The sequence below is a fragment of the Capra hircus genome, chromosome 1, assembly GCF_001704415.2.
Source record: "Capra hircus breed San Clemente chromosome 1, ASM170441v1, whole genome shotgun sequence".
In the NCBI taxonomy this organism is placed as follows: Eukaryota; Metazoa; Chordata; class Mammalia; order Artiodactyla; family Bovidae; genus Capra; species Capra hircus.
In genome coordinates, this window is record NC_030808.1 from 71839548 (window position 1) to 71861309 (window position 21762).

Consider the following 21762-nt stretch of genomic DNA (forward strand, 5'->3'; position numbering starts at 1 on the left):
AGAGTTAAGCTTTTTATGGTTGTTAAATGGAAGGAAAGAAGAGACACACTGCATTTCTCTGAAAGTCAGTTAAAGTCTTTGGGGAATGATGTCACCTTTGAGCCTCAATTTTCAGATCTATAAAATACAGAACTAACAATAAGAACCTCATGAAGTGGTGGGAGCAACGGTGCTTGGAGAGATTTACCATTCGGTACGGAGTCAAACTGGAAACCTCTCCTAAGTTTCTATCAAATAGCTCTCAGAGTCCCAGCCGCGGTTGGCGCTAACTCACTGAGAGGGCTCGGGAGGGGGGCGGGGCGAGGAGGTTGGCATTGTTCTTGCCCCGCCCCCGCCCCCGCCCCGCCCCCGCCCCGCCCTAGATATCGCGAGAGGGAGGGCCCGCTTGGCATTAGCGGCGGCGTCGTTCCGGCGCTAGGCCGGCTTCTCTCCGCGGGCCACAGTTAGGGTGCCGGTGGCCAAGGGCTCGCGGAGGGCTGCCAGCCACGCGGCGTCGGCTAGACGCCAAAGCGTCCGAGTCGTTGTGTCGTGACAACAACTCTGGTGGCTGTCTCCGCGACAGCAGGTGCGGCCGCTTCAGCCCCAGGCGGGCTCGGCGGCTGCCTGGCGAGTTTCTGCTCGCGCCCAGCCCTTTCCTTCCTGAACTCGGCGCCAAGCAGCGACGCTGAGCCGACCGCCGGAGCAGCAGGCAATGGCGGCCTCGACGGCCTCGCACCGGCCCATCAAGGGGATCCTGAAGAACAAGAGCTCTACGACTTCCTCTGTGGTGTCCTCGGCCGAACAGCCCGGCAAGAGTGTCGACGAAGAGCTGAGGTGAGAGCCGAGAGGGGCAGCCGCTCGTCCACCGGGTCAGCTTGGGAAGCCCCACCTTTCCCCCGGTGCCGTTGCAGACCCCAGCCGGACCAACCCCAGATCCCGAGCCCGAGCGCGGCCGGCGGGCGGGGCGGTTGCGTAGTTGCGGCCCCTGCGCGGCTCAGGTCTCCCTCCGCCGGCCAGGCTTAGGGGTGGAGTGATTATAAAGAAGGCAGGAGCTATGACGTTTATTGTGTGCTTCTGTGTGTGTGTTTAACATATACACATATATAATAATTTTAAAACATACCATCAGGATCTTTAAGCTTTTGGAGATTGGGAATATTAAAGAATCAAATTGAAGTTGTAACGCTTCACCTGTTAAGCAGTTATTACTTCACTTCGTATACGAGTGTCTAAAATTCAGTAATTAAAGTGTATTTTCCTGGATTGGAAATCCTTTAAGATGCAGTCGTAGACTAATAAGAGACTCCTCCGAAAAAGAGATTTATCCATTTTTCTAATTGCCCTTCTTCCACGGTCATTCCTTTTTAGGTGAACATTATCGAAAGAAAAGCATCGTGCCACATTCACTCCCTTGGGTCCTGGTTTGTCATTATCTCTGCCTTAAAAGAAACAGACATTTCCCCAGATCTGTGTTTAATGGAAAGCTACTTATTGCTAATTAGTTTTGAATCTGCAACAAGAATTTGAGTGCTTTCTAGTCTTTGTTCCTTTGAAAGACATATTTAAGCTCAGAACAGTTCAGAAAGTACCAAGTTAAAATGATGCCATGATAATTTAGTTGCTTTTGCATACTCGCAAATACTTATGTGAAAAGATGTTGACCTATAGTATTGTATGTGATAGTAAATAATTGGTAACAACCCAAGGTCCATTAAGAAGGACTAGTGAAATATTAATTATAGTACATTAGTATAATGGGAAAATAGACCAGCCTTTTAAAAGAATGAAATAGATGTTAATGGCTCAGAGAAAGATACCCAAGGTGCAGTTCTTAGTAGGAAGAAAAAAAGATGGAAAACTGATAATATATAGTGTAAAATAAAACACTAGGTTAGAAGTCATAGAGGGGCTAGCATACAAGGACTCTTACATACTGGAAATAAGGCTTAAGAAAAGTAGTTGAAATCTGTGAAGTCATAAAGCTAAAATTAGGATGTTCCCAAAAACTTTGACTATTGGAACTAGGGCACACCTGTTTAAAAAGATCATTTTAGAGCTATAAAAGGAACTACAGTTTGGTGATGGTGAATTTATGAGGATTTGTGTTGTCTTGAGGAAAACATGAAGTAAGATCATAGTTTAGAGTCGTGGCCTTTGGGGGTTGGAAAGGGCCTTCATTTGTCTAGCAACTCTCCTACTCCTGGGCGTTTGACTCTCATATTCTCTGACATGAAATTTTCCAACCTCTATTTGGGGTAAGCTGTTTCAGGTTGGGGGTTGTAATGGGACTGAAAAAACAGAATCTTACCAGACATGGCTGTAACAGGAAGACTAAGATAGTCTAGAAACCAAACTATGGAAGGCTCTTACATGACTTCAGGGTATTCGGCAGCAGCACTGTGGTTCTCAGTGGCATTTAAATTATTTAGTTATTCTCCAGCGTGAGCTTCTTTCTGTTTGGCTACCAAGTAGCTGCTTAGATTTGCTTCTGTCTTTCCCTACTTCTGTTTATTCTTAACCTTAGTCTGCTGTAATTTCTAATGGCCCCACTCTGTGTATTGGCATCTTTATATAATTGATGAGGATTTACCTTCCAAGTCCTGCCTGGAAAGCCACTTTACTAGACTGATTTACTTACACAGGGCTACTCCTTCTCTAGGAGCTACTAACAGGGCAGATTCATTTAAGAGTGGCCTTTTTCAGGGCGGTTGGCTTTGACTTGTCTAAATTAGAAGGTTATAGTCCTATCTTCAAAGGGAGCTGCCAAGCCCTAATTGATTGAGGTTTATGATGTTTGGTTCTAAGTAGTAAAAGGGATGGGTTTTCTCATGGTAAGTGTTGTATGACTATAAAAGAAATAAAGTAATTATTTTGGTAATACAGTGTACATTGTTATTTATGTCACAGTTCATACAACCAATATTAGTGACTTTATGAGAGCCTCTTTGAATGCAAACAATGAAAGTATAGTTGAACATATTTGAAACAAAGTTTTTGTAATGTTTAACTTTAATGACACCCAGTATTTTTCCTTTTGTGTATAAAGGACTGAAATAAATAGCTCTTTCAATTACAATGCACTTAAACTTCAGAAACTAAAAAAATATAGTGTAATGGTCTAGCTTTAAATGTTGGAACCAGAGTTTAAGGCAAAATAATCTCATATTAATTAATAAAAATGACCAGGAATTTAAGTCAATTCTCAGTGTTCTGAGTAGTTATGTTCTGTAAGGTCACCACAAACGCTGGATTAGTTCATGATGAACTGTTACTCCTAGAAGAAATATAAAAATAGGTTATGTAAGCTGGTTGTCATAGCATTTTCATCACCTTTTAAAAATTTGTTTGTTTAAAGACACCTAATTTAATATATATTGATTCATTAACATTGGACACATGGCCAACAGCACTATAACTCATACCTGAATGAAGAAGTTTATCTAACACATATTTTCTCCATAAAGCGCTTAACAGCTTTCATGGGCTTAGGAGCACTGCATAGCAGTTAAGCACTATCATTGGGAGCCATTTCGAATAGGGAGTTCACCAAAAAAGCAAAAAACATGGCACTAAATAGGACTGTAAAAAGGACACATTTACAGTAAGAGAGCTGAAACAAGGTTTAATCTCAGCTAGGAACATGTGCATGTTCAGACTACTCAGATTTTTCCCACTCTATGCATGTGTGAAAGAGAGAAAGCTCCTCCAGTATTGATTTTGAAGTTACAGGTAAATTTTAGCGAGTAGGCAAATTTCCAAATACAGAATCCATGAATAACCATACCTTTTATTGGTGCCTTTATCATGTGAAATACAATGGTGGGTTCCCTTTTCTGCGCAAACCACTCCCCCACCCCATCAATTGTAAGAGGGTATAACTTAACGTTTATGTAACACAAAGAGATGGTACTAAGGGGTTTTTAAGTCATAATTGAGATGTGCAATTTCATCGGTCTCTAAACTTTTTGATTGTGCATCATTTATTAGGAAAAAATAAAATGTTTCAAATATGTTTGTTTACAATTAGATAATATCTCAAGGTTCAAAGTATACTTAAAGTGAGGTTTATATACTGCCATATTTTGCATAGTCTTCAGGACTCTCTTAATACAGTCCTTGTCAAACCATCTTTTTTTAATATCACAGTGCTGTTATTTTCTTATTCTTTATACTTTGCATTGGTACTATTATCTTCAACGAGTAGTTATTTCAGGTACCCCTTTCTGAGGGTTAGTTTAATTAAAACTGGATAGAATCTGTAAATCCACATAAAATTAGGCATAGATAATCTCAGTACACTGTAGCACACATCTAGTGTTAAAATACCACTAGTTACACCACTGTCATCCCCATTATTGTGGAATTCCCATTCTTTCTGAATACCTTGAATATTGTAAACAACCTGTGAATGTCAGACATAACAGTTACAGTGAATAAGTACATGTACTTCATCAAAACAAGACATCATTGATTTTAAGATGTACCGTGATTTTATGTCACAGCAAGAAAAAAAAAATGCTGCCAATTATAAGATGTCATCCATTTTAAGATACGTTTTGTTTTCAGAAATATTAAAGTGAGAAAAACATGCATTTGGGATTGTTGAAAATATAATGTTAAGTGTTACTAAATTTTGTCTTGTTAGAAGTGTTTAAGGTTACTGATTAGTAATGGGGCCAGATTGCCTCGGTTCAGATCCTATTTACTACTTACTAGGTCTGTGACTTAAACAGTGAGTTATTCATTATAGTCCTGCCTAGTTTAATTATTAAATGAGTTACTAAATGTAAAATGTTTAACACAGTACTTCAAATGTTAGTCTTATTCTATTAAAAGTATAGAAACCTAATTTTCCATACTTACAGGATTGTGTACATAGCATGCTTTGGATTCACCGTGTTCAATTCAGATTCTGTAGTAGTCTTAGGTAATGTGGCAAATTCTGCTTGGAAAGAGTGTGCTTAATTTCCTTTAACATAACTTTATGTAATCATACTTCAACTTTCTCATTTTCAACCTATAAAGGGATATTGAATATGGTCAATGGCTCACTGACTAAAGTTTTCCAAAAGTGACCTTACATTTACTAATTGCTTTTATAATTAAGTCTTTAATTGCTCAACCCTAAAGTATTGTACTTTGTCAACCTACAGAAGTTGAATCTTCATTTAAGAAAGAATCATTTTTTGAAATGTGGGCTTAAAGTTTAACACATTGAAGCAAAATCCTGCTTCCAAACTCGGATAAAAATTAGAAAGTCACAAGCAACAAGAAGTATGTAGGTCTTTGTAACTGTAAGTGTTAGTCGCTCAGTCGTGCCCGAGTCTTTGAGACCCCATGGACCACAGCCCACCAGGCTCCTCTGTCCATGAGATTTTCCAGGCAAGGATACTGGAGTGGGTTGCCATTTCCTTCTCCAGGGGATCTTCCCAAGCCAGGGATTGAACCGTGGTCTCCTGCATTGCAGGCAGATACTTTACCCACTGAGCTACAAGGGAAGATCTGTAGGTCTTTGAGATGGCATCATATGAGTTATCAAAGTGAAAGTGAGAAGTGGTGACTTTTTCTGGTGCAGACTTAGGCTGCAGGGAAACCAGTCACCCAAGAGGGAGCAACTGAAACCAGCAGTGCTTTCACCCTTACAGCTGGTTTTCAGTGTGAGTGATTGTGTCCTTATTTTTTCTAAGTGGCCTTAATGGCCCAGTGAAGGTCATAGGAATGGTTGTGGTAGTATTGGGAGTAAACTCAAATTTACTCCTTGGATTTTGTTGCTCAACTGATGTTAATTCTACCAAAACCTAAGAGGAGCTAATTCCGATATTTGTCCTCTTCGCAGTTTCTCCGACTTCATTACCTTCCTCCTAAGAATTTCTAACGTTCTTTGGAGCCTGTTGTTTTATGCCTTTATTTAAATTCATGGTTTTGCAAGATATTATTTCTCTGGATCTTGACAGTGTAAGGATTTCTTTTTCTCTTAGTATTGTGTTGAACAAGTAGACTGAAGCTTTGGATATATAAAACTTTAATTCTGTTTATAGTAGAAAGTAAATGAAAAAAAAAAAAGAAAGTAAATGGCAAGCAAAGTACAAAAAATTTGGGTTATATAACCCAACAAGGTAGGGTTTAAACCTTCTCATAAATTTGAGTGTGTTCTTTACATTTATATAGCTATAAATAAATTAATGAGACTGTTTCCAGCAAATAGGCAAAGGATGCAAACAGTTCATACAAGGAAAGTAAAATAAGCATTTTTTTCAGTATTTATTAGGTAATAAGCAGAGAAACCAGACATAAAGCAGTGTTTAAATATCAATTTATACCTGCTCAGGTGGGCAAAATACCCAGATACCCTGTCCTGGCAAAGTTTTAGTAATTATTTGGGGACATTACAAACAGTGCTCTCTTGAAAAAAAGGCTATGTGGCAACAGAGTGATCTACAGAGCTCTGCAGTTTAACCTAAATATGCTTCTCCCTAGTGAAGTGAAGGTGAAGTCGCTCAGTGGTGTCCAGCTCTTTGCTACCCTGTGGACTGTAGCCCACCAGGCTCTTCCGTCCATGGGATTCTCCAGGCAAGAATACTGGAGTGGGTTGCCATTTCATTACCCTAAAAATATCGCTGAATAGAATATGCACAAACATTTCTGCTTTAAGTAGAAAGACATTGGATTCAATCTAAACATTTAACATTAGGAGAATAGTTTATTATTGAATATTAGGCATGTAATACTAAAAAGGTAAAGACTAGAAAATACAAGCAGCTTATTGTGATAAAGTACATATACTGATGGAGGAGCTATTTTTATGTATACTATATGTACTGTTCTGTCTGTATATTTTTATATACTGTGATAGCTTGGGTATTTTTTCTTATGTTAATATGGAGTGGAAAGAAAATACAGAAATCAAAACTGTTAGTGGGTTAAGGTGCTAAGGTTGTGCTTATTAAATTTCATCCTTAATTTTAGGAAAATATTTCTTACATCCTACAGTTCTTTTCTTTAATCATTTATCTTACAGAACAGATTTACAGCATTTGAGGGGTACCTTTTCAACTGCAAGGGCCATATTCATTCTTCTAATGATGATAAAATTATTGTTTTTAATTAAATATTGCTAGCATTATTTCGGAGAAGGCAATGGCACCCCACTCCAGTACTCTTGCCTGGAAAATCCCATGGATGGAGGAGCCTGGAAGGCTACAGTCCATGGGGTCGCTGAGGGTCGGACATGACTGAGCAACTTCACTTTCACTTTTCATGTTCATGCATTGGAGAAGGAAATGGCAACCCACTCCAGTGTTCTTGCCTGGAGAATCTCAGGGACGGAAGAGTCTGGTGGGCTGCCGTCTGTGGGGTTGCAAAGAGTCAGACATGACTGAAGCAACTTAGCAGCTGCATTATTTATTTTTACTTTGAGATTAGGACACACTTAACAAAGTCATTTTGTGTATGTTTATTTTTAAAATATTTTATTGTAATGTAGATACATCTGTCTCTGTTTCATCAACTACGCTAAAGCCTTTGACTGTGTGGATCATGACAAACTGGAAAACTCTTAGAGAGATGGGAATACCAGACCATATCACCTGTCTCCTGAGAAACCTGTATGCAGGTCAAGAAGCAACAGTTAGAACCCTGTATGGAACAACTGATCGTTCAAGATCAAGAAAGGAGTACAACAGGGCTGTCTGCTGTCACACTATTTAACCTATACGCTGAGCACATGATGAGAAATGCTGGGGTGGATGAGTTACAAGGTGGAATCAAGATAGGTGAGAGACATATCAACAAACTCAGATACATGGATAGTACCACACTAATGGCAGAAAGCGAAGAGGAGCTAAGGAGCCTCTTGATGAGGGTGAAGGAGGAGAGTGAAAGAGCCAGCTTAAGACTAAATATTAAAAAAACTAAGATCACGGCACCCAGCCCCATTACTGCATGGCAAATAGAAGGGGAAAAGGTGGAAGTAGTGACAGATTTCCTCTTCTTGGGCTCCAAAATCACTGCGGCTGGTGACTGCAGCCATGGAATTAGACGATTGCTTCCTGGCAGGAAAGTGATGACCAACCTAGACAGTGTTGAAAAGCAGATGGTTGTACAATAATATGAATGTACGTAATGCCACAGAACTGTACACTGAAAAATGGTTAAAATGGTGAATTTTGTAATATGTATATTTTACCACAATAAAAATAAGAAGGAAAAAAGTGCTTAGTCTTAAATGGGGACACTGTGGGCATTTTAGTGTAGAAAGCAAAAGAACGTAAAGTCAGGCTCACTTGCCATGAGAGGCCCATGTAATTTTTAAGGTGACTTAGAATATGAAGAAAATAATATGATACTAAAATTTTAAGTGTGTCATACTTCAAGAGCATTTCAAGATCAGGTATTGGAAGATTTAGGAAAATTGAAAATATCTGCAGTAAAACGTCACCAATGTGGAACAAATATGGAAAGGATGATTTGAATCTGTGTAAAATCCACATTGTTTTTAAAGTAGTTTTAGTTTCAAGTATATAATCAAGTCATAAATTGTATATGTAACAATTTTGTTGACTTGCAGAGAGGTTGTTTTTGTCTTTTTTAATGAATAGATAAGGATTTGTAATTAAGGCATCATTGATCACCTTAGTAATTGTGCAAGTATTTTGTTGGATGGATACTAATGAATATTCATAAAATACTTAGAAAGCATTTCTAGTTTTCATAAGTAGATTTATCTCAGGTGATCTGAATATACCATTTCTTAGCAAATTAAAAGAAAATAAGATAAAATCTTAGAAAACTGAACTATAAGTTTATGTACAATCTAAATCTTCATTAATAGTATCTGAATTTAGTGAGATTTTCTCTGTAGTTTTATGTTCTGATTCTTTTGATTGTTATGGTGTTGGTAGTGGTTTAATTGCTAAGTCGTATGTGACTCTTGCAACCCCACGGACTGTAGCCTGCTAGGTTCTTCTGTCCATGGGATTCTCCAGGCAAGAATGTTGGAGTGGGTTGCCGTTTCCTTCTCCATTGATTGTTATAGATACTGCTAAAAATAATTAGGCCGAGGAAAATAATTCCTGTTCTGTTTTTTTTCATCAAACTGTTAAAAATATATGATGGATCCAAAATCCTTAACTGTTGAGATCAAGCAGTGTATAAATTCCAGTTTTTGCTGTTGTTCTATAGGCTAGATGAAGATGAAACATGTCATAATAGTTTTTATAAATGCCCAGTGAAGAACCTGAGTGAGTATTCCTGTGTATCCACAGTTTCTGCATCCTGAGATTCAACCAACCATGGATCAAAAATATTCTAGAAAAAAAATTTCCAGAAAATTGAAAAAACCAAAACTTGAATATACCGTGTGCCAGCAGCTAGCTATTTATTTGCATAGTTTTTATATTGTATTTATGACTATTTATATTTATTAGGTATTATAAGTAATCTAGTAATGATATAATGTATATGGGAGGGTGTACGAGATTATCTGCAGATACTCTACCATGTTATAGAGGAGATTTGAGCATCCTTGGATTTTGGTATCCATGTGCGTCCTGGAACCAATACCCCAAGGAACAACTGTGATGTGTTTTTAATATGTGGACAGTACGTATTATATAAAATATTTACTTACATTTTATTATAGTTACTTACAGCTTTTACCCAAGTTAGCTTCTATTCCAAGAAAGATGTGAAAATAGAAGTTAACAGTCAAATAGAAATTGAAATGTGAGATTTGAGTGTTTTTTTGTCTTTTACTACATTAAGGAAAATTAAAAAATTTTTTATTTTAGTAAAAAGTCCCAGAAGTGGGATGAAATGAACATCCTGGCCACCTATCATCCAGCAGACAAAGACTACGGTTTAATGAAGATAGACGAGCCTAGCACTCCTTACCACAGGTAGTGTTTGTGCACAGCATTCCTTTTCTCAGTTTCTTTTTTTTTTTTTTTTTGTTACTGGAGCACTAATTAATAACCCACCTGCGTATTTTTGTGTAATAATATAAATAACATGGAACTTTATGAAATCCATTTTTTATGTTACAGTTGTAGTATTAGATGTATATTTATTGCGCCTCAGTCATCCCTAGCTGCTAATGATATGCTAAGATTAGTGACGTCTGCCTTCCTTCAAGTAATCTATTTGTAAAAAGGAAGATGAGAGTTGGGCTTGTTTGCTTCTTAAGTAGATAGCAGGGCCTTATTCATTCTCTTTGCAGAAAAAGGATAATTTCACAGATGGTTAACTCTTTTTTAACCCATGCAAAAAAAAAGTGGACATTATTGCTATCTCATGTCCTTATTTTTTAACTTAAACGATATTGTAGTTCATATAATTGCATTGGACTTGTTAGTTTTGAGTCTTCCGGAATTTTTTTTAATGAATATTAAAATGAAAGTGTGTGGCTGTAGTAAGTATGAAGACTAATGCACCAGTAAACGTAATGGGTTTCTAAATAAGTTAGAAATACCTAATTCAGATCATGCCTAGATTGTATAGAAAAAAGATTTTCAGGACTGAAATATTTATGTTTGTCACTGAAGTAAGATGACAGAAATCCAGAAGTCGCTATTAAAACAGAGTTAGAGGGACTTCCCTGGTGGTCCAGTGGCTAAGACTTTGCGCTCCTAACGCAGGGGGCCCAGGTTTGATCCCCAGATAGGGAACTAGATCTCACATGCTACAACTAAGACCTGGCGCAGCCAAATAAATAGATAAATTTAAAAAAAAATAGAGTTAAATTCTGTTTTAAATCAGTGGATGAAACTTTGGAAGATAAAATGAAATAATAAATTGATGATAGCAAAAACAGTAAAGATGAATAAACATGAAGATTGTGATGAAGGGAGGACATAATAAAATAGGAGTACAGATTCTGAAACAATAAATCTTAAAGGAAGAAACAGACATATCATTTATGAAAGTGAGCCTCCTAATTTGCTCCTAATTACAGATGTATACTTTAAAACATATCTTGAGTTTCATTGTACCAGAATCCAAAGTCAATGCTTTCTTCCTTTTCAGTAAAGGTAGTAGACATCCCTTATCTGTGTTGCTTGGAGCTACATATCCTAAAAAAATTAAGATCGAACATGATTTAAAAAAAAAAAACAGCTTGTAGCCATTATTTTAAAACTGTTTCTATTTATTTAAATAATAAAGATAACCATTTTTTTTGCCATTAAGTGGAGAGCAGATTTTTCATTAGAAAGTAGATTGGGAAAGCTAAATAACTTTTAAACTTCCTAGGTCTTAGGGTCTAATTTTGTTATTTTACTTAACCTGTATCTGTGTAGATCATTTGTGTCTTATCTTCAGTGAAAAGAAAAGTGTTAATTGCTCGGTCATGTCCAACTCTTTACGACATGTGGATGACAGGTGGACTGTAGCCCACCAGGCTCCTTTGTCCATGAAATTCTCCAGGCAAGAATACTGAAGTGGGTAGCCATTTCTCCAGGGGATATTTCTGATCCAGGGATCGAACTCGGTCTCCTTCATTGCACGCAGATTCTTTACTGTCTGAGCCACCAGGGAAGTCAGGTTAATGTATAAATACATATTCTAAAACCACATGGGATTTCTTTTGCATTAATTGTTCCCTCCTACTGTATAGAATAATTGAAATGTTGATTTCTTTTTTTCCCAAATGATTTGTTTTAAATATTTATTTTCATGATTGTAGTAGTTTGTTTTTTAAATTATTTGAAGGCTTTTCTTGATTGGTGCTATACTTTTAAGTATTTGCATTGAATAGAAACAATTTAAAATTAAACTTCAAAGACGACAACAGAGCCATAAATATATTGATACTCTGGTCAGTAGAATTATGTTCTCTACCTTGTTTTCCTGCTTAAAAAATTATAGTTCAAGTATTAATTTATAATGTTTGTCATCTTAGTATGGTAGCTGATGATGAAGATGCATTGAGTGATTCAGAAACCACTGAAGCCCTGACCCCAGATATCTTAGCTCGGAAGTAAGTATTGATAACTATAAAGCATTTTGCACAACTGTAAAGCTGTGTTTAATTTTGCAGAGTTAAAAGACATTTTACTTTTACAAGTGTAAATTAAAAGCATATGCTAAATGAATTAAGTTTTATCTGGATTTTTCATAGCAACCTATATAGTCTTATTTCTAGGTTAAAATCAAAGTATGTAGATGAGTACCAGAAGCTGTACACAGATTCCCTATGTTGATTTCCTGCATAGAGGTTTTTTGTTTTTTTAATATCCTGCCACCTGGGTATTGATACCAGTGAGATAGGTAAAAATAAGTTGAATTCCTAAAAATGTTCTATTCCTTCGCTGTTCATAGACTTCTCTCCACTTTTCTTGTTGTTTATTGTTTTCTATACCTATTACCATTCTCTGGCTTTTTTCCCCCCTCATCAGGTTATGGCTAGCATACTAATGTTCTTTAGGTGCTTTTATGAGACTCAAAAGTTGACTAAGACACTCAACTAATACCAGTTCAGTTCAGTTCAGTCGCTTAGTCGTGTCCAACTCTTTGCGACCCCATGAATTGCAGCATGCCAGGCCTCCCTGTCCATCACCATCTCCCGGAGTTCACTCAGACTCACATCCATCCAGTCGGTGATGCCATCCAGCCATCTCATCCTCAGTTGTCCCCTTCTCCTCCTGCCCCCAATCCCTCCCAGCATCAGAGTCTTTTCCAATGAGTCAACTCTTTGCATGAGGTGGCCAAAGTACTGGAGTTTCAGCTTTAGCATCATCCCTTCCAAAGAAATCCCAGGGTTGATCTCCTTCAAAATGGACTGGTTGGCTCTCCTTGCAGTCCAAGGGACTCTCAAGAGTCTTCTCCAACACCACAGTTCAAAAGCATCAATTCTTCGGCGCTCAGCCTTCTTCACAGTCCAACTCTCACACCCATACACGACCACAGGAAAAACCATAGCCTTGACTAGATGGACCTTAGTCGGCAAAGTAATGTCTCTGCTTTTGAATATGCTATCTAGGTTGGTCATAACTTTCCTTCCAAGGAGTAAGTGTCTTTTAATTTCATGGCTGCAGTCACCATCTGCAGTGATTTTGGAGCCCAAAAGATAAAAGTCTGCCACTGTTTCCACTGTTTCCCCATCTATTTCTCATGAAGTGATGGGACCGGATACCATGATCTTCGTTTTCTGAATGTTGAGCTTTAAGCCAACTCTTTCACTCTCCACTTTCACTTTCATCAAGAGGCGTTTTAGTTCCTCTTCACTTTCTGCCATAAGGGTGGTGTCATCTGCATATCTGAGGTTATTGATATTTCTCCCGGCAATCTTGATTCCAGCTTGTGTTTCTTCCAGTCCAGCGTTTCTCATGATGTACTCAACTAATATAAGACAGTCATAATGTTGATTTCTTTGTAAATTATTATTATATAGATTAACTGCTGCTGCTGCTGAAAGCTTGGAACCAAAGTATCGAGTTCGTGAACAAGAAAGCAGTGGAGATGAGGATAGTGACCTCTCACCTGAAGAGCGAGGTAGTTTATTTCTTTAACTCAGATTCTACTCTTGTGGGTTTAATTGTATATCAGCTTTGTCCCCCCTCATTTCGAGAAAATATTGCCATCTTTGAAGTGACTACTAGTGTTCCTTTCTTTGTACTAAGCATCTATACTAGGTAGATGCTCAGTAAATGTTTATTAAGTTAATGCATTTAGAGTCATTGAGTATTTGGATAATCTTAAACTGGATCACAGTAAGAGCTAATTGCTTGTAGTTTTTTCTGTATTAAGACAGTGGTGAAGTTTACCAGATGAATCAGAGTTTTTAAATTAGGTCCCATTGAACAAAAAGAACAGTAGTGTCATAGGAAAGGAGATAAAAATAGTCCTGTCAACACTGATGAAAAAGGCTCTTTTAGTCCATATGGTGCATACACAGGTAAGCATTGCTACCTATTCATGTTCCCTGTTTTTAGAAGTATTAGTGCTTATCTGTGGAGGTAAGGAACGAAGCAAGATGTTTCACTTTGTTGCTTTTTGTAATTTTGAAGCATGTGAACGTATGACCTCAAGAATTGCATATATAATTTGTTTTCAATTATTCTTAAAAGGAAAACGAAGCCTATCTATAGGGTGAAAGATGCATGAAAAAAAGAAAAAAACCCTTAAAAAAAAGAAAGATTATTACTTGAAGCCTTGAAATGTGGAAACTATCTGTACTGTAAAGAAGTTTAGAAACTCTAGAATTAAGATTGCAAATATTTGCTAGTTAACTGTCAGGATTTTTGTCATGCAGCTATAAAGGTAAAATTGGATATTGCATTCTGTCATATTTAGAATGTAGTTTATTGAACTAAACGATCTGAGCCAAAAAAATAAAAACCAGCAGCAACAGTCTGAGCCTAATTGCTATACAAGAGAAAAAATTATATTGATGATACTATCTATCTTCTGCCCTTGGTGACTTCCTATTTTCTGAAAGTATACCCCATGAGGCCCTTGAAAAGAGTTTTCAGATAGAAATTGTTCCTTGAGCTTGTTAATTCCTTATTCTCTGAAAACATGATGTATTGAGAACCAAATTTTTTTATTCCATCACCAGTTTTCATTAAGGAATTTTCCCCTCAAATTGTAGTTCCATGAGTTAACCAGCAGGGGGACCATTTTACTAGTTAAAGTTTGCACAAGTTTTTCAAGTTCCCAGTAGCAGAATTACTGATACAGGTGTGTTTTTTTTTTGTTACAGGTGTTTTTAATGCTTTTAAACAAGTGATGTGTCTGAACATCCTTGTTTATGTAAAACGTTCTCAGAAGATTTTATCTTGTAACTAGTTGCATAACAATTAAAATATTGGCTATGGAATCAGATAAATCAAAGTTTATACTCCAAGTATGTCACTTATCTCATTTGCTTTATTTCTCTGACCCTCAGAAATGATCCTCATTTCTAAATTGGAGGCTTTAAAATATTTCGATTCATTAAATGAAATAAAGAATTTAAAGCACTTAGCACTGGTTCTGACATATTGTTAGTACACAGGAAATACTAATTTTTAATAAAATAATTGGTATATTCTGCATTATATTTTGGAAAACAATAAAGGAAAATATTAAAAGGATAATTTACTTGTCAGGTTTAGTGGATAGTTGATTATCATTATAGCCGGGCCTGAAACCTTAAAATTTTTGTTTTGTACTCTTGTATTATGTTGCTCTGCCATACAAAGATATTCAAAGAAGGTTGAGACCACTTGTGTTAGCAGCTTTCTATAGAATGAATACATAAATCATGTAATAAATTTTGAGTATTCCAAAATGAAAAATATCTCTAACAAGCAAAACCCAAGTTTAACATCTCTTAGAATTATGCATAGTTGACCCTTGAACAACATGGGTTTGTTCTGTGCAGGTCCAGTTACACTAAGTACCTAATACAGCGCTAGACAATCTGGTTGAATGCACAGATGCAAAGCTGCAAACATGAAGGGACCAGCTGTAAGGTTAAGTGTGGATTTCAACTGTGAGGAGAGTAGGTGCTCCTAACCCCCACATTTTTCAAGGGTTGCCTGTATATTACATCATAAAAAACAGTGAAAATACAAAGGGGGAAATCAGAAACCTTTGACCAAGCTAGGGGATTAAGTTATAACTCATTACTTAATAACCTTTTAAAATTATGTAGTAAATCTGCTGTGTATGTGGCAGAATTTTACTGTATCTTCGTATAGTTTATTGTCTAAACTCTAGATCATTTTAAGAGTGAAAGGGTCACTGTTCTAGTTCCACTAGACAATAGGCATAAACTGAGCTTCCTGGGATATGGCCATTCTAACTATATAGTGAGAAAACAACATATGCAACCAAATATGATTCATCTTTATAAAATATACATTTTTAGAAAATCAAATGATAAAATGTTAGTGATTATTTAAGGAAGTGGATGTGTTTTAAGATTGTACCATTAAAAAAAAATTTTTGTTTTCCGAGTTACATTAAAGAGAACGTGTTACTTTGTACTGAGAAAAAGTCTTACCTTTTTAGTGAATATATCTGGTAATGGAGGCATTTAGAACCAATTTTTGTTGTTTTTTAGTATTGGCTTTTACATTGTCTAAAAGTCATCATAAAAATTCAGTCATAAGAATTTGGTCTTTTATTGATTTTTTTTTTTAAATTTTACTTTCTTCTAAAATATGATACTCTCAGAGAGTAAAATCAGAAAAGTAACTTAGAAAAGAAGAAAGATGCCTGGCAAGATCTTGGTAATTTGAAACAAATGTTTATGGGATAATGATAAGACGGATATTGATTTGAGAACTTTCCTCTCCCAACCCAAATAGAGGCTGAAAAGTATTTGATCAGTAGTGACATGAACTGTAAATACCTGTTTTTAAGACATAAATAAGTGTAGGTGATAAACACTTGGAGTGACTTGCCTGATGGTCCAGTGGTTAAGACTCCATACTTCCACTGTAGGAGTTGAAGATTTGAGAGAGGGAATTAGAGGACATTTAGAAAGTACTTTGAATAGCCTTATTTTAAGGGATTTCTCTTATGCTTTTTTGGCATTAAAATATATTTATGAATATGCTAATAAACCTATGGTGAGTGAATTTTAATGCTCTTTACAAAATGAACAGTGGCAATTTTATGTCAATCCCTTCTTTGTTTTTTAATTTACAGGTCTAAGAAATTCTAAAATATTTCTTGATAAACAATAGATCTTTAAAGTGCTATTGATAAAATATGGTTGGTTGTGTTGATTTACAGCTATTTTTATGCTTCTGTAATGACTTCATGGGCAATAAACATTTTTAAAGGAGATTTTTTTTAATTGTAAAAATAGAAAGTTTGAGAATACTAAAATCACCCCATAATTCCTTGATCCAGAATTAATGACTGTTAATTGCCGAGTCTTATTTTGTATGTGTATAGGCGCATGTGCATGCATGCAGGCTTTGTACATAGTATACGTATATGGTATTATAGTTTTCCTTTATCCCATTCAACTCTGTCTGGAGAATTTTCCTGTATCTTTAAGTTTCCTTCACAAATATAACTACTGATACCTCTTAGTCTCCCATTAAGATGGACATATGAACCATCTAAGGCAAAGGTTGGTAAACTTTTTCTGTAGAGAGCCAGACAGTAAATATTTTAGATTTTGAGGGCCATATGGTCTCTAGTGCAGCTACTCAACTCTGCTACTAAATACAAAAGTATATTTAAGCATTACAAAAACAAATGAGTGTGACTATGTTCCAATAATATCAATACTTTACTTACCAGATAGACACAGGCTGTAGTTTGCCAGTGTTTGAGCTAAAGACTTCCTATGCCTACTTTTTTTTTTTTAATCTTGTAGAAAAAAAGCGACAGTTTGAAATGAAAAGGAAGCTTCACTACAATGAAGGACTGAATATCAAGTTAGCTAGACAGTTAATCTCAAAAGACCTAAATGATGAGGAGGAGGATGAAGAAATGTCAGAGACTGCAGCTGGAGAAAGCATGAATATGGAAGAATCAAGTCAAGGTTAGATGTTTTGAAAGTATCACTGAGACACTTGTGATCCTTTGTGCCTAAGTAATATATTTTATTTTGCTTGAAACTTCGAAGAACCTCAGAAAATTTTGCTATAATTTACTTTTTATGCCAAAAGCTTAGAAAACTTCAACCCCTATGGGCCAGTTTGAAAATAATGTTTTTATGCTCAAGTTGTCTTAAGTACATAGGTTGTGCTGTATGTCTATGTTGTTCGGTCTGCTGGCTTCAAGCGGTGATGTCTATCTTCTTATTAAGATATACTTTATTTTTAATGTTTTAGATCATATTTTATTTGTTGTAACAATGTCAGTTAAAGTTAAAACTTTTAAAAGAAACAGGTTTTTAACATGGAAGATCTGTTTTGACATCCCTTCAGGTATAAAGTATGTCATATCCTTCCAGTGTTGACTCTTGACTGTTGGGTTGACAAGTTATTAGCCAGTTTTTGTTTGTTTTGTTTTTAAGTCTCAAACAACCTGCCTCTGCAGCCTACCAACTCTTGATCAATCATAGGAAATCTGTTTTTATTTATTTTTAATAAACTTATTCTGGCATTCAACAAAGGTGAATCTTCTATACCATTAATGCAGATTTTATGCCCATCTGCCTAGTCTGTACTGCAGACTGGTACTTTTGAGTGAAGATGTAACTTACTTTTATGTGTTGTGCCTTAGGTGGTTAAATCTTAAGAAAATAAATAGTTATTATAGTGTTGGTGAGCATATGAAATGTAAGTGATTTTTATGGAAGAACCTGAAGACTGTGTCTCATTATAACATCAAGATTACAGTATTTTTTTGTTACTCCATGTTATGCTTTTGCTTTTGTTTGTTTCCTTTCGATTAGCACTTCCTTTTGATTTTATTCACCATATTCTGTTCAGCTTGTATTTAATGTGAACAAACTCTATCTTAAGTGATTATTGCTATATATCTCTCTTTACTCTCTTTTTAAATTTATTATCTATTTTTAGGTGACCTATTTTTGTATCTTGGTGATTTCTTTTGTTGTATTCAGTATAAACATTCCTTTGGTTATAACTTTTCATCAGTTTCTACTCCGACTTTCAATATCCATTTGTAGCAGCTCTAACAGAGCACTGGGAATACCCCTCATTTGCTATTGGAAATTTGTGCTGGCACTGCTGTGCCAACGGTTAAAGGGATTTCTTTTTTAAGCCACAGCTTTTGAAAAATAACTTTGGCCTTTGTCTGTGGTATATTTAAGGAAATACTTTGCCATTTTTGTATTGTAAATGCAAATCTTTTGTAACTTTGAATAATTGAGTTGTCATAAACTCTTAGCTTTCCATTTGTGACATACACAGAAGTGTTCAGTGTGAAACCTGTTTGTCCTACCACTAAGCAGATACACCTATTCTGCTCTTTAGACTAGTACAGGGTATGCAGATTCTTTGATATTGTTCAGTCTGCATGAACTATGTCTTACTTGTTTTTTAGATTTTTTTTCCATTCATTTATCATCTGTAGCAGTGGAAGGGAACTTTAGCTCAGGTGGTTCCAAGTTTGGCAATACTCAACAAACAAATGATGTTGCTATTTTTTCTTATATCATTGCAGGATCTGCTACAAGTGACCAACTGCAAAACAAATCACAGAGTTCATAGAAGAGATTTTTTTCAACACAGTAATTGTCAAATACAAACTCTGTTACTATAAAATACTGCTTCTTGTTCTCTACAATTCATGACTTAAGTACCAAAATACATACCAGTCATTATATATTGCCAAGAATTAAATAACTTTAGACTAATTAGACTGAAAATGCCTAATTGATACATATATTCTTGTGCCTAGTACTTCACCACAAATACAACATAATGTCATCCAAAACTACGTTACTTTTGTAAGAACACTGGTTAATTTGTATAAGATATATAGCTTTTTATGCTTTAGAAATTAATATCTTTTGGGGAGGGAGAGGGGATCTAATTTATTTTCTTCACTTCTAGATGTGATAGCTCTTATAAAAGGTTGGGTTTTTAAAAAATCAAAATCCAGTTAGAACAGCAGATCATATAGGCTGATAAATATATTCAGTCTGAAAAGTATTTTAACATGTGTCTTCAACTTGTGTGTTTAATTGAAAAGGAGTACGTTATGAGTTACTGTTGCATTTTCTGGCATACTACCTTTAAAATTCCTGTTGAGTTTCTTTTATGTTTACAAGGAAAGGATTAAACTTTTTCTCATCAAAACTAGTTTTTTTCCATAAATAAATTGTCAGGTTAAATTTGCACTAATGTCTGCCCTGACTTTTTTGTACACTCCATGGGCAGACTTCAGATCAGTCTCTGAATAAATATAATTCTAATACAGTTTCAGCATTCCCTTTATATACCTGTGTAAAACTCCTGCCTTTGTCTCTTACTCCTTTCCACACATACGCACAGAATTCTTTACCTTTATAAAGGATCGTAAAGATTGTCATGACATTGGAAACTTTTCCTTTTCTCACGTACTCTGTCATTTGCTGCAACAATGAAAATCTTACTTTGACTATTAATGCCTATTCATTCTTCTAATACATGGAGAAAATGAATAGCATCGGTACTTAACAGGAAATACAATTCAGCTGCAGAATTTTCTACATGTCTCTGACTTACAGCTTGCTAATTAAAGTGCTATTATTAGTTTATTGTTTGACTTAATTAGACCTTAGAAAACAACTGAGGTTTTTTTGCATGATGAGAGAATTGTGTGTAACCAGTGATATGATAGTTCCTGAATGTATAAACAGAATTCTGAACACTTTTTAATTTAAATGCTCAAAAATAGTTCCTGCTTTAAGGGAATATGATAATGTATACTATGACAAATGTTCTTTATTCTTCTAACACAGTAAGATTTGGACTTTTTCCCCCTAAAATGAAGTACAGTTCCTGTGTATCTTAGCTTACATTTCTAGTCAATTATTTGTATTTTAATTTTTTGTTAGTACCAAAAGAATCCATTATATGAGCAGACTTTTTAAGTAATTTCTGTATATTGTATATTTGAATTGGCTTTTATTGAGCAGCTTATCTCCCACTTACAAGCTTATGGAAATATCAAAAGTCAAAATAAGTAAAAAGTGGGAGATTTACTGTTAGAAGAATGTTTTTGTTAGTTTGGATGTCTTCTTTTTTAATGGAATCTAATCAGTACTTCTGAACTGCAGGTATAGTGTTCTAACTAAAACATATAAGCTAGTAGTACCACTGATTTATAAACTAAACAGTGTTTATCCCTACTTTCTGAATTTAGAATATTGAGGTATTCTTCTCTGTTTAAACTTGTCTGGGGGTATTTAAACATATACATATATGTGTACATATGTTCATACACACAGATCTCTGTTTTTGGTTTTCTCATTTCAAGTTCTTAGGAAGTATTCATGTGCTCTGTATTTGTAGAAATAGCTGCTATACAGTGAAGAACAGGTAGGAACTTTAACAACTGATCCTTTTGGTGTTTTCTACAAATTATTTGTTGAAACTTCAATCACAGGCAAACTTGCATTTCTGGTTTCCGGAAATAGATAGTTATCTCAGAGGAATAAGACATGGCAAATAGCATGCTCAGTAGAATTTTAGGTAATCGAATGTGACTGAGTAAAATTGTTATCATTGTCATGAGTTTCTAATTGATGTGGTATTGAATTATACAAAACATGAACCTTTATGACTCAAGTTATATTTTCCTTTGGAGAAAGTTATCTGTCAGTGTTCAGTTCTAGCCAAAGTAGATTTTACTTTCAGTTTTTTAATCATTATCTCTTCTCTGCTTAACCCTTGATGTCATCTTTTCTGTGTATTCATTTTTCAGTCTGAAATTCAGCAGTGATGCTCTTTAAAAACTGAGACATAAAATGGTATAAATGGATTATTAAAAATAACTTCAAATTCAAGATTAAAGCAAAGTGCCATTTTCCCCTAGACTTTGATTTTGTTTACATTTTTTCCTCTTAACATTAGTACACTGAACATATTGTAATAAAATACAGTCATATGACAATTGCTTGTGTGTGGATTTTATTTTCTTGCTACCCAGGTCTTGTGTTCTATTACTAAGTGTTCTGGATACCAAAAGAGGGCCTTGGGCTACACTGTGGTAGAGTGATTTGTTTAGTTGCCCAGCATTGTGCTTGGTGTCTTAAGATATAATCCTCAAAACAACCATGCAGAACAGATATCTTACTAAGTGAGGAAAATATTCTCTGCCAGATTCTTTGGTTTCAGTGTTTCATACATGCCAAATGACAGGGTATAACTAAATTTCATACTC

General features: G+C 35.6%; 1 protein-coding gene across 2 annotated transcripts; it reads left to right on the forward strand.

Moving 5' to 3' along the window:
* On the forward strand, nucleotides 365-21492 carry PPP1R2 (protein phosphatase 1 regulatory inhibitor subunit 2). Of its 2 annotated transcripts, none has more exons than XM_018046472.1 (6): nucleotides 365-813; nucleotides 9768-9875; nucleotides 11876-11953; nucleotides 13367-13470; nucleotides 17297-17464; nucleotides 19057-21492. In XM_018046472.1, the coding sequence occupies exons 1-6, from the start codon at nucleotides 692-694 to the stop codon at nucleotides 19101-19103; spliced, it is 627 nt and encodes a 208-aa protein (XP_017901961.1). In that variant the 5' UTR covers nucleotides 365-691; the 3' UTR covers nucleotides 19104-21492. The 2 variants fall into 2 exon arrangements, with proteins under 2 accessions (XP_017901961.1, XP_005675151.1); XM_005675094.3 differs by having other exon boundaries at nucleotides 13367-13467.